Source organism: Lineus longissimus, chromosome 1, assembly GCF_910592395.1.
Source record: "Lineus longissimus chromosome 1, tnLinLong1.2, whole genome shotgun sequence".
Lineage (NCBI taxonomy): Eukaryota > Metazoa > Nemertea > Pilidiophora > Heteronemertea > Lineidae > Lineus > Lineus longissimus.
Genome location: NC_088308.1, coordinates 16642401 through 16654534, shown reverse-complemented (window position 1 = coordinate 16654534; position 12134 = coordinate 16642401). Strand labels below are relative to the sequence as shown.

The 12134-nt window shown below is 41.5% G+C and overlaps 1 protein-coding gene across 6 annotated transcripts in view; it reads left to right on the top strand.

Annotated features, from left to right (window-relative positions):
* Positions 1 to 12134, top strand: part of LOC135488934 (tuberin-like) — a 40368-nt gene that overhangs the window by 9694 nt on the left and 18540 nt on the right. For 5 of the 6 annotated variants that reach the window (XM_064773955.1, XM_064773928.1, XM_064773946.1 and 2 more), the window contains exons 12-17: positions 6222 to 6451; positions 7192 to 7224; positions 8356 to 8620; positions 8828 to 8962; positions 9465 to 9654; positions 11936 to 12029. In XM_064773955.1, the coding sequence (XP_064630025.1) occupies positions 6222 to 6451; positions 7192 to 7224; positions 8356 to 8620; positions 8828 to 8962; positions 9465 to 9654; positions 11936 to 12029 (947 nt within the window). The remainder of the gene's footprint in view (positions 1 to 6221; positions 6452 to 7191; positions 7225 to 8355; positions 8621 to 8827; positions 8963 to 9464; positions 9655 to 11935; positions 12030 to 12134) is intronic. The other variant, XM_064773919.1, reaches the window with a different exon arrangement.

The window sequence follows — 12134 nt, the reverse complement described above, 5'->3', positions numbered from 1 at the left end:
TGTCTCTCTTCAACTCTTTCTCTTCTCGGGTAATCTCGTCAACTGGATGATACCAGCAATTGCCATTTCACGACAAACTCTTTCCCGCTGGCCGCTCGATGACTCAAGTGAACAATACATATTACGATTGTCCTTCAACTCTTTTTCTTCTCCGGTAATCTCGTCAACTTGTTGATACCAGCAATCGCCATTTCACGACTAACTCGTTCATGACACAGGTGAACAATACATATTACGATTGTCCTTCAACTCTTTCCCTTCTCGGGTAATCTCGTCAACTGGTTGATACCGGCGTTTGCCATTTCATGACATCCATGCTTTAACTGTTTCTCTTCACGGGGAAGTCACTTCATCTCTGAGCATTTACGTATTTACAAAATGTTAGCCTATTGTCCTGAGACCAGAGTTGTTCTAGGCTAAATTGTTTGAAACATTTCAAAGTATGTACAAATTTAAGCTTGGTTCTAATGCTGCCTATTCTAGCGAAAGAATATCGCATTTATTGTAAGTAGATTGCCCTGGGTCTCCCAGGGTGAAACTTTAACTGGCCGCTGGCTATCATCTAGCTTCCACCAATCCTGTCTCGTGTCTTTTAGGAAACATAACCAGTGACCGATGTCACAGGACTTTCCTGAATGGCATAGCACTGCCATTGCTGTTTGGTTAGTGAAAACTTCTGAAGTTGGAGCAGAGATACTAGTAGTACACTTTGTGTTGGATAACAGATCGAGGCGTCTGTTTAGTTCTATAATTGACACCTGTCCTTGCCTGCATACTTGTAATCCGATGCCACTTTGAGCGCATAATCTATTTCTAACTGGTGTCTCACATATCAGTGGAACTGGTGCTGCCTCTTCAAAATAATGTTCATACATATGTTGCAGCGAAGCACGATTTCCTTGTGGAACATTAAGTCGGATGCTGAAATTATCTGCACCGACCATTTTCTGTGACACATGCCCGGAAGGACACACCAGTTCTGCAGGCCAAGAGGTGAGGAAACCCTCGTTTATGTGCAGTTTCTGCAGAAGTTCCATTAGAAATTCTCCGGCGTCATTATACAGTGGGATTCTGAATCCTGCTCCTTGCATTGTTGCATTGACTGCACGGATTAGAGGAATGAGCGAGAACTCCTCACCCCCAATTCTCTGGCAGGTGTTCATAAAAATATTATCAAGTGCACTTGTTCCTCGAATGTTGTCATGTAAGCCCACATGCTTTAAACATTGACTAACAGCAATGCTGTAGCATATGTTACCGTCATTTGTTAGGCCAAGAAATCCAGAAGTAGATGCAGCTGAGGAAGTACCAGGTGACACTGTTGGTATCCTGGTTGTGATTGGTGGTGATTGGGTCTGTGCACTGCAAGATCGACTGTCTGCTACTGAAGTGCTCGCCCCAAGTTGCACTGTGGACTGATGTTGACTATTTGCAGAATTTACGCTCACTTGTCTACAAATCTGTGGCCCAGCATAACTTGGCTGTAGTGAGAGAGGCAACTTCGGATCACTCATGTGACATAGTCTGATCACTGGCCTGTGTGGTAGATTTCCACATATTATGATCAGTAAGGCTAGTACATGGGCGTCAGATACAAGGATGCGTGATCCTAGATCGCTTCCAGCTGCCGAGCTGCAATTCCAGCCCACAAGTTTCATTAGAGGTCCTGTGAAACCCAGGTAATTGTTTGGAACATCAGCGAAGACCAACAGTGGGCGTTTGAGATTTGTAGTGTTACGGTTTGATCGATTTGCTGATGGCATCTTTGCTGTAATGATTTTAATTCCACCAGAGACTGGCCATTGGAAATAGCGCTGTTCATCCCATCCCTGGGGTTCATTTGCCAGTGTTCTGTAGTAAACAACAGTTGTAGAAGGAGGCTCGCGCATTGCATCCCAGAGGTCACTGATGTCTTCAAAACTGTCAAGAATCGGAGGGATGTCTAGCTCCAGCTGCCGCAGGTGTGTGATATAGGACAGAGCTCTTTTGAACAGGAATGGACCCAATGGCAATTCATAAAAGCTATCCCGTTCCTGCGCATCGACTGTGGGGAGATTCAGCTGATTTCTGAGAGTCCCAGTTCCACTCATTGTTATCGTACTCCAGCCGCTGGAAGCAGCATTTGACCTCGGAATGTCAGTGATATTTACTGGCCACTGAATGTCAAGATCGTGCAAGAAACTTGTTTGATTCAGCCGAAGTTTCACCAATTGCGCTAGTCGTATCTGTTCCTGGTTGCTGACGAATTTCAAGCTGAATTTCCTATGGAATTGGTTGTACACGTTCACACTGGCTAGCCATATTAAAGACAAGCGAGGGCTGTTCGCATAAGCCAAGGGAATGTGATACTTCTGGCAAAATGATTCTCCAAGGGGTAGCAGAAACTGATATGGCACTGTGGTAAAGATCTTCTCCTGCCTCATGGCCCCATGAAATTGCTCAACACCTGCACGCAGCTTTCCAACAATGGCTCAACTATTCTTTGTCAGAATGGGATCCCCAGGACAGTCCACGAATTGAATGTTATTATTTCGTACTTGCAGGATTTGTTCATCTCCATCACTGGGCCATATTACAAAGCATCCATTTGTCTTACACCACTCTTGGAAGTTCTGAATGTTGTTCAGGTTGACATTATGAGGAACGAAGATGTACCCTTTATCTACAGCAAGGACAACAAAGTAACGATCTGTGCCTTTCAAGAGGGACGTCATCCCATGATCCCCTGTATTCTGGTGTGACTCACGGGCAATTTCGAGGCCTGCCAATTGGCTGTCACCACATCTTGGAGTTGCTGCTGCAGCTATTGGCGTTGTCAACAAAACATGCCCTGTTGTGCTGACTAATGAGGTAAATGTGACACAATGACCACCCTTCTTTGGGTAATAAGAAGCTTTCTGATTATCGTAATCCATGGAATTTGGCACCCGCACCTTCTTGGAATCAAGGGAAATTCCTACTGGGCTACGGTGTCGTCCTGTTGGGTCATCCATATACGATAGCAACTCCCTGTGGTATGGCGACTCTGCTTGTTGAACACTTTGAAAAAACTTATCTTTTTCGGTTGTTGTGGTTGATGGAGACCAGAAGAGATTTGGTATATGACTATTTTGGAAAAGATGATAGGTCAATTGTGACCAGAAGATGTCGTGCGCAGTTGATGCAGCGACTTGGAAGGTGGCCGAAATGTCAATGAAGTCAACGTTTGACCTCATTCTATACCTATACAGCAACACACGTGCAGAAATATCTAATCCCGAGTCTCTGTGAACGGTATCTCTCTGTAGCCATACAAGATTCCAGAAATCTCTGACCCTTAGTCCTGAACAGTTCTGAAGTTGGCCTTCCTGCAACATCCATGGATGACGGAAACAGTTTTTACTTTCCCGTCTTTCTTTTGGCCACTGATGCCTCTCATACACTTCATCATAATGACTATCAGTTTGTTTATATGTATATCCACTCTGTCCATTTTGTCCTGCACTGCTCTGAACATTCGATTCAGAACACCCCTGAATATCATCTTCTTCATCTGAAAAATCCAGATAACCATATTCCTCATCGCTTGAGTCTCCATGTGAACTTGTACTATCCTCAGCTGAAATATCCTGGCTATGCTGTGATGCTCCAAGATGTCCGGGTTGTGAGTGTGGCTGTATCTTGTTTAAAATAGAAAGAAGCATACTACAGGGTGGGTAAATAAAAGGTTAATACATCCAGGATAATTATTTTTGGCTAAATAATTGTATAATGAGTTATTGTCTTCAAACAATATCAGTTCGGCAAAAGTGAATATTCAACAGCGCTGTCAAATATGACAACCCTTGGTCTCATAGTAATGGAAATGCTATAGACAGGGTTGTCATATTCAACAACTCTAGGGGTAAATATTTCCAATCATTATTGGGGGGACGTGTGAAGGATTAGTGATTTCTCTTTCTGTTCATGGTAGACAGTGCTGAATTTACTAAAAATCTGCCCTGGGACATTTGCTCTTTCCCTTGCATTCCCGCCAAAATCAGATGTTTACCCTCCTTCAATACAAGAAATTGGCCAAGAAATCGACCTTATTTCCAAACGCAGTGAAAGGTTCAAATGTCACAGGGCAGATTTTTAGTAAAAATGGCCAATTAACGCTATTTGACCTCTGTGACCTTGTAAAGTAGGTCAAATGAAATAGAAATGGTATTTCTCATTCAAATTGCAAATCACTTCGTCTATATCCAAAAGCCAAAAGTACATTTTTCACAAAGCGCCACCTATCCGGCTGAGCATGTCAAAAATGACTGAAACCGCCAAAAGGCACAATGCAACATCATCCCAGGTGGTGAGAACCATGATGACGCGAACCTGGTCCTATAAGCTATGGGTTTAAGTATCTACCCAGTAAACATCACACAATGTCGGAGTGAAGACTAGGATGAGTATTTGTAATAGATCATGCAGTAAAACTGCTGTGGCAAAGTAACCTAGTTTTCGCAAAACCTGCATACTCACCGAGCTTTGCACAATTGTTACCATATTTCCACTAATACTAGACGAATATTGACATCCTCCTGGTGGTAGAGTCCATGGCGGACATATAGTATAATCAGTATTAGAGGAAATGTCATGAATTTTCAGGTATGCATTATAAGTTATGGTGCCATTGTTTTTGAGAATTGTGTGCAACTCCTGATGGGGATTGATAGCTGCTAGCTCCTTTAGCTTCAGATAAGCTGTTGCATTTATTCTGCCGGGTATAAACACAAATGGCCACACTCCTGGTACGGCAAGTTTGCCGGCCTGACAAATAATAAGTCGCTCACAAATTGAATTGGCTCCCAAAGCATCCTTAACACTATTTACGTTGCTTGGTCTTTCAAGAGTTTGAAAGGTAGCTGCATCCACTGCACTCACTCTAAATGGACACGAATGTGTCAACAAATGACTCCATCGGGTGAATACATGGGTACAGTGTTCACATTGGTTTTCAGGCATCTTTGAAGAACAACTGTGCACTACTGAAATACACAGGTAAAATTCCCCAACACTATTACAAGGACTATTACATAACAAGAAATGAACCCACTGCCTAAAAACTGCATTTAGTCATGGACAGCCAATGTCATTAGAGTGGAAAACAACTATAGAAATTGCTTATGAACCATGACCAACACAAAAGGGGTGGGTGGGGGGAGGTATTGTGATGACATCATGATCAAGTTGAGGGATTTATATAATTTGGTTTTGCCACTGGGCATCATGTTCAGAGTATGGCTTGATGATGTAATTACTTTGATCTTGTCACACACATAAAAATCACATTGTAGATGGCCTATTCTATACTCAATAATAAGACAATACCACTAAAAAAGCAAGAACACCAACATAAAAAAGAACCAAATATTGAGTACTGATAACTGATGTACATTTTGACATGTTTAAAAAAAACACAAGTTAATAATATAAGTACCAATTGCCTGCACATAAAGTCGATATGAATGGGAAACACCCTTGCCAATCCAATTCTTGCACAAACGCTATATGCATGTAGTTTTTCTTCGCTGAACATACAGTATATACTCAAATTGGGGTGAATAAATTCTGACCAGCGCTGGAGACACACATGAGCAAAAAGGGTTAACCGCCTGGTCATCAAGAGGTTATGGAATGCATGCATACAGAGCCAAATCAATCTTCAACCAAACTAGTCAATTAATGAAACAGACACAGGGCCACAGGACTGTGTTATCAAAGTTATTACTGGTTCATTTATTCTTTTGTGCTGGTCATTTTAAATGGCTATTCCATGCAATACACACACCCAGCAATATGACGTTTTTTCTTGATTTTTCTCGATTTTCTGCATGAAGGCAATCTCGGATCAAAATAATTTTTTGTCAGGGTACAGATTATAATGAATTCTAAAGATATTCATATTAATATTTTTAATTTCTTACTGTTTTCTACCTTTTTTGCCACTTTTTAGAAACCTCATTGTTTTCCATCCTTAATTACAGATATGCCGAGATTTTCTTTTTTCATCATCTAGAGTTCGGTCTTTTGTACCATCCATGCAAATTTCATCTTTTAATTCCTACTATAAATACCCTAAAAAAATTTTGGTAATCAGGTCCCTTAGCCGAACATCCCCTTTACATTACAGGCAAAACTCTTCCAAATTGTTGGTATTCATTAGGGAAAGTTTTTAAAATGATATTCTGAAATTTACATTACAGACAAAACTCTTCCAGTTGCCTTCGACGCACGCTAGCAAAATCTACGAGTTGTTACTCAATATTTTGAGGACACATTACAGGGAGAAATACATGTCAAAGACCGCATGTAGCATCCGTGAGGCGGTATTCAGGTGCTTGCTCGAGCTCCGGGCCGACACCATGCACCGCCTCGGCATTCGACGCAAGGATGGGGAGTACTGCTACAGCTCGTACATCTTGTGTGACTCAAGGTAAGCTACAGTGGAACCTCCCTAAGCAGACACCTCTCTATTAAGGACAACCTCTCTAATACGGACGCTAGTTTTGGTACCAACTTTGTTGTTTCCATTCAATTTGACCTCTCTGATCAGGACACCTCTCAATTAAGGACAGCACTAATCAGTCCCGGGGGTGTCCTTGATAGAGAGGTTCTACTGCACATGTATCCCATCAGGGGGAATAATGAGAGTAAAGTCTGCAGATATCATAAATAGCTCGCAGTTTAGGACCCAAAGTTTGTCTCTCGGAGATACAGTCATAGGAAGTTAGACAGCAGTCTGTCCATGTTGCATGCTAACTTGATCACACCACTGTGAGCATAAGGCAGTGGAGCACGCACAGGTGGTCTAGTCAACGGAAACTAGATCAACCTACTGAATTCCAGTAGCCCGGAATCAGCACTATCAAGATGAAGCTATGCACATGTTTCTAGGTCAAGTTTGGTTGCAATGGACTGCTTGAAGGTCGCGGTTTTCCTAGGACTGGATATAGAATGCTTTCACTGCAGCGAAATTGAAATTGATGGTTTTGCAATTCTAGGATGCTTTGACTGGGTGTCTTCATAGCACTTGTCAAGGCTTCATAGTTCGAAATTTAGACGTTAATATTCAAAATACCACCAGGTGACAGGTTTGAAATTTTTGTATTGCCAGTTGTGGAGAAAAACTTCAAAATTGAACACTCATTAGCATACCCCTTACATTTGATATAGTCTGTTCATGGCTCTGCTCACTGAACCAATAAGGTAGGTGCTTTTCCCCCACACCCCCCCCCCTCAGCTTTTGTGAAGTAACACTGAGTGTATGCAGTTGTTTGGTCATAATGATCATTGTGCTTAATATGTTCTCTCAGGAGGCATTTCAGTGCCAAAATAAAATGACATGTCTTCGCCTTAAAACATGTAAGTGATCTACCCATGGCCTCAAAAAATAGTCACTGCGGGCAAAATTTATCAAGGTATATTTGCCTAGGACAGCACTTTGTCCTTAGAGAATAATGCTGTCAGTTTAAAATATACCCACTGATTTTGAGTGAGTAGAGTGCTGAGTAAATGGGTTGATCACTTTTCTGCTTGCCTTGCACTATTAATATCTAACAGTCTACTTCTGTTGACAGAACAGATTTATTATTCATTCCACTGACAATGTATAATTTGAATACTCACCAATATTCATTGTGGAATGAAGAATAACACAATTCTGTTGTCAGTGTGAGCTTAATGAATGTATCATGTGATAGATATCTCTAGCGTGCTTATAGTTTGTTCTAACATCCTACAGAGGACTGCATCTTGTCCCGTTCAGTATTCTGACTCGCAGTCAGTTCATGTCTTTTTCACATCTGATTGCCTAGAATCTGTTTTAGTCACCTTGGCTCCTTTTGGTTTAGTCTTACAGCTGTTGGCCAAAGAAATTGCATTTTTTGATACTTGCTACATTAAATTGGATGTCGGATATTCTTCAACTGAGGAAAAAAAAAGCAGTACATGTATATTGAACCAAGTTGTAGCTTGTGTGTTTGTTTGGCAATGGCAATACTGCATGGTGTTGGTCAGCACCAGTGGCTTTGCTTTGAGAATTTTCTGCTTCTGTGGTTGTGGGCCGGCTATTTGTTTGTAAGTAACATCTTTCAAAATGCATAAGGCTTAAAAAGGGGCAATGGTCATCCTTTTCTGCTGTCCCTAGAAATGACCTCTTTTGAAAATCAGTCCAATGTTATGCCTGGTGCCCTGCAGGCCTTTTCCCACCAAAGAAGTAGTCCTTAAGGCTAAAATGTCCTCTTTTGGAGCCTGCTGGCTACGGCCTTTAAGACAACTGATTCTGCATGTATATTACTGATGTTTCTAAAGAAAAATAACCCCCACAAATTTTTTCAGAAATGACCACGTTGAGAAAAGAATCAGTGTGACAAGTCCTCCCCAGCAGGTCACACCGACACCTAGTCCCGTCTCCCAACTCAAGCAGGCCGTGATTCCCTACTCGGAGGCATTTCTAGTCATCCTGACTTCATTGGAGCAGGAGTTGGACTGGCCAGTGCTCATGCTGGTGCTAGAACAGTTACCCCTGGTGCTGCGGAACAAGAGTCTGATTCTCTCCTCCCAGTCAAGTATACAGAGATTATGCACAAGGCTCTGTGATATGGTAGGATAACTTTTTTAACACCACTATTTCCCTTAAACTTCATTTGACTAACAAAGCCAGTAAACTATAACAATTGTCGTTTTCTTTAATGCCGTGATGAAAAATGCCCTCTTTTTGGCTGAAAATTGCCCCTGCCTTTTCAGAATCCGAAGTTGCCCTAAAACTATCAATCATTCTTTCTAATTGTTAATTTGTTTTCTCACTAAGGTCAGTGATAAAGGCATGCTGCGGCGACTTCAGAACACTCCAACTGGTTTCATCATGCTCGATTTCCACACCTACTTCTTTCCACCACTCACAGGCCTCTCCTTGTATCACATGGCTCTCGATAAAAAGCATAAGGTAAGATTAAATGCGGCATAATGGCAGAGTCATTAGAGTGAGAAAAACTTTTAACCAAAAGCTCGAGAGTATGAGTCTCTTTGGAGCAGTTATTCTTACTATGTTCAAGAAACCGAGAAGATAAATGCAAAATTCAGACTCGCACAAACAGACTCCCATTTCAGGTTTCATCACAATGAGGAACCTGTACAACAAAACCTGCCAATAGGGGGCCCTGCAGGCAAGTGGCCCATGAGGAAGCCATTTCCCGGGTCAATGATTATTGAATATTTCCTCCCTTAATTACTCTACAGGGGGAAATAGCACCAAAAATGTTGTTTTATTGGTCCTTAATTCTATTTTGACTAGTTTTAGGGAGAAAATCAACAAAACTTAATTTTAATGGAAAATGCACTGGAAGTGTACCTTTTAGTTCTGGTGCTGCCATCTGGATTTTTATTTCTGCAGGTTCCTCATTGACAGAAAATGTTACATGTAAGACATGGCTGCATTTGTTTTTTAGATGCAGTTGATCCGTTGCCTGGAGTTTGGTCTGATATCCCGATGCGCGAAGGTCTCCATCTCGGCCATGACTGTATGCATGCTGGAGATGCAGGACACGATGATGCGGCAGATTCCATCTGTATTGCTCAAACTCTCCAAGACGTCATCGACCGTGTCTGTTGCGAGTCCTAAATTAGAATTTTTGTCAAGTAGGTAGTTTTCCATGGCTGCGTGTATCTTTTCGATTGATGAAGTTGGTTTTTGGCACAACGGTACTTGTGGAATATAGGTGATGCCACATCCTGTTATGCTTGCTTCGAGTCATGCTCTGCCCTTGTCATTTTATAATAACTCTAGGTCTTCTATAGTCCATTCGTAAATGTTATGTCCACATCGTTTTGGGCTCTGGAGGGCGAACTATTGGTTGGAATTCTTTGAAGTTTGGTTTTTATTGGTCTTCACCTCAAAACCAAACAAGATTTTCTCATTTTTAGCTCACCTCTTAGCAGAGGTGAGCTTATCCCATACCGTGGCGTCCGTCGTCCGTCGTCGTCGTCGTCGTCGTCGTCGTCGTCGTCGTCGTCGTCGTCGTCGTCGTCGTCGTCCGTCGTCCGTTAGCAGGGCACGTTTCGTAACTGTTAGAGCTATTGAGTTGAAACTTGGTACACATGTACCCTTATGTAATGACACCTGGGAGACCAAGTTTCGGTCCGATTCGTTTCATGGTTTGGCCACCAGGGGGCCAAACGTTAAAAGTGAAAATATGCAATATCTCCCTTAATAGTAGTCGGGAAATTTTGAAAAAAATATGGTAGGTACTTCTAGCAAAGGTGCATCATATATCCTCCGGGTTTTTGATTTGACCTCCTTTTCAAGGTCACAGAGGTCAAATGGTGTAAATTGGCCGTTAGGATGTAACGATGGCACGTTTCTAAACTGCAATGACTATTGATACCAAATTTGGTACACATTTACCCCTTAGTCAGGTGATCTCAGGGAACGAAGTTTGGTCCAATATGATTCACCACTTGACCACCAGGGGGCAAAATCCAAAAACCTTAAAAATGTGATTATTCCTTAACTTCTTGCCCGATTGCCACCAATTTGATACCATGGGTACATCTAACCACCATACAGTATATGTCACACAGGTTTTTAATTTGACCTTCTTGTCAAGGTCACAGAGGTCAAATGGCCTAAATTCGCCGTCAGGCCGTAACTATGGCACGTTTCTTAACTGCAATGACTATTGATCACAAATTAAGTACACATGTACCCCTTGGTCAGGTGATCTCAGGTACCGAAGTTTGTTGCAATCTGATTTGCCGTTTGGCCTCCAGGGAGAGGGCCAAATCCTAAATTCTTCAAAATGCCATTATTCCTAGTAATGACTTGCCCGATTGGCACCAATTTTATATCATAGGTACATCTAATTCTAACAACCATTCAATGTGTCACCCGGGTCTTCTTTGATTTGACCTCCTTTTCAAGGTCACAGAGGTCGAATGTACTGTAAATTGGCCATTTTGGGGAAATTGTAATTGCTTGGACCTACATCAAACCTAACACTACATGACACAAGACCATGCTCTTTATCCATCTTTCCTCCACTTGAGGTGAGCACAATGGCCCTGGCCATTTCATTATAGTAACCATGGTACTGAAAAAATTATTTTGTGTGCATTACTGTACATTGACGTAGTGCATTGAATTCGGACATTTTCTGCTCTGTACGGTTTATTTCTTGACCAATCTGGATGAAATGTTCAGGTTATTATTTTTTTGTGTCAATCTATTCATGTGCCAAGAATGAATGAATGAGAAATATTCCGAAACAAAATATGGTCTATCTAGGGGACTCCAAAAGAACTTTATAGCTGAACAAATTTTTTTATTTCTGCATCGGGATTGCTGAACCCATAAATCCTGTTTGGTTTTGAGGCAAGGATCAATAAAAAACAACCTTCAAAGTAATCCGACCAGTAGTTTGTCCTTCAGAGCACCAAACGATGCGGACATAATATTTAGGAATGGACTATAGTTGTTGATTGAAATGTCCTAATATCTCCTTTCAAGCACCTGCAACAAACAAAAGGTAGTTGATAAAACTTGGAATCAGTGAAACCATGTAACCTGTGCTAAACCATGGAATCAGTCCTAAAAATGCATAAAAACATGAAATAATGCCATTGGAACCTAATCAATATTTGAAGCTTATTTTTACATGATCAGATCGGAATTTGACAGTAGTTTAGGAATCAGTCGCATTTCCGATTCAATAATCTATATTTTAGAACAACCCAGGAAGGAACGCGCCCGATTTCACGCGGAACTTGCACAGTGATTCCACGGTTTAGTACTGACTATTCCAAGGTTTATCACTGGTTACATGGTTTCACTGATTCCAAGCTTTATCAACTACCCAAACAAAAGGCTTTTAGAATAACAAAGATTATCTTTGGTAGACACATCTATCTTTTTTTTCTTCAGGTCTTATTAGGTTGCCCAAGCTTTACACCAACTTTGTTGAGGAGCAATACATGAGTATATTTGCAATAGCTTTGCCGTACACGAATCCTTTCAAGTAAGTATGCATTTTTAAGAACATTTTCTTGCTGGGCCATAAGTTTGATCATAGTGTGGCTGACACGTTGAGATCACCAGTTCAACTGAAGCGGACAGAACATTT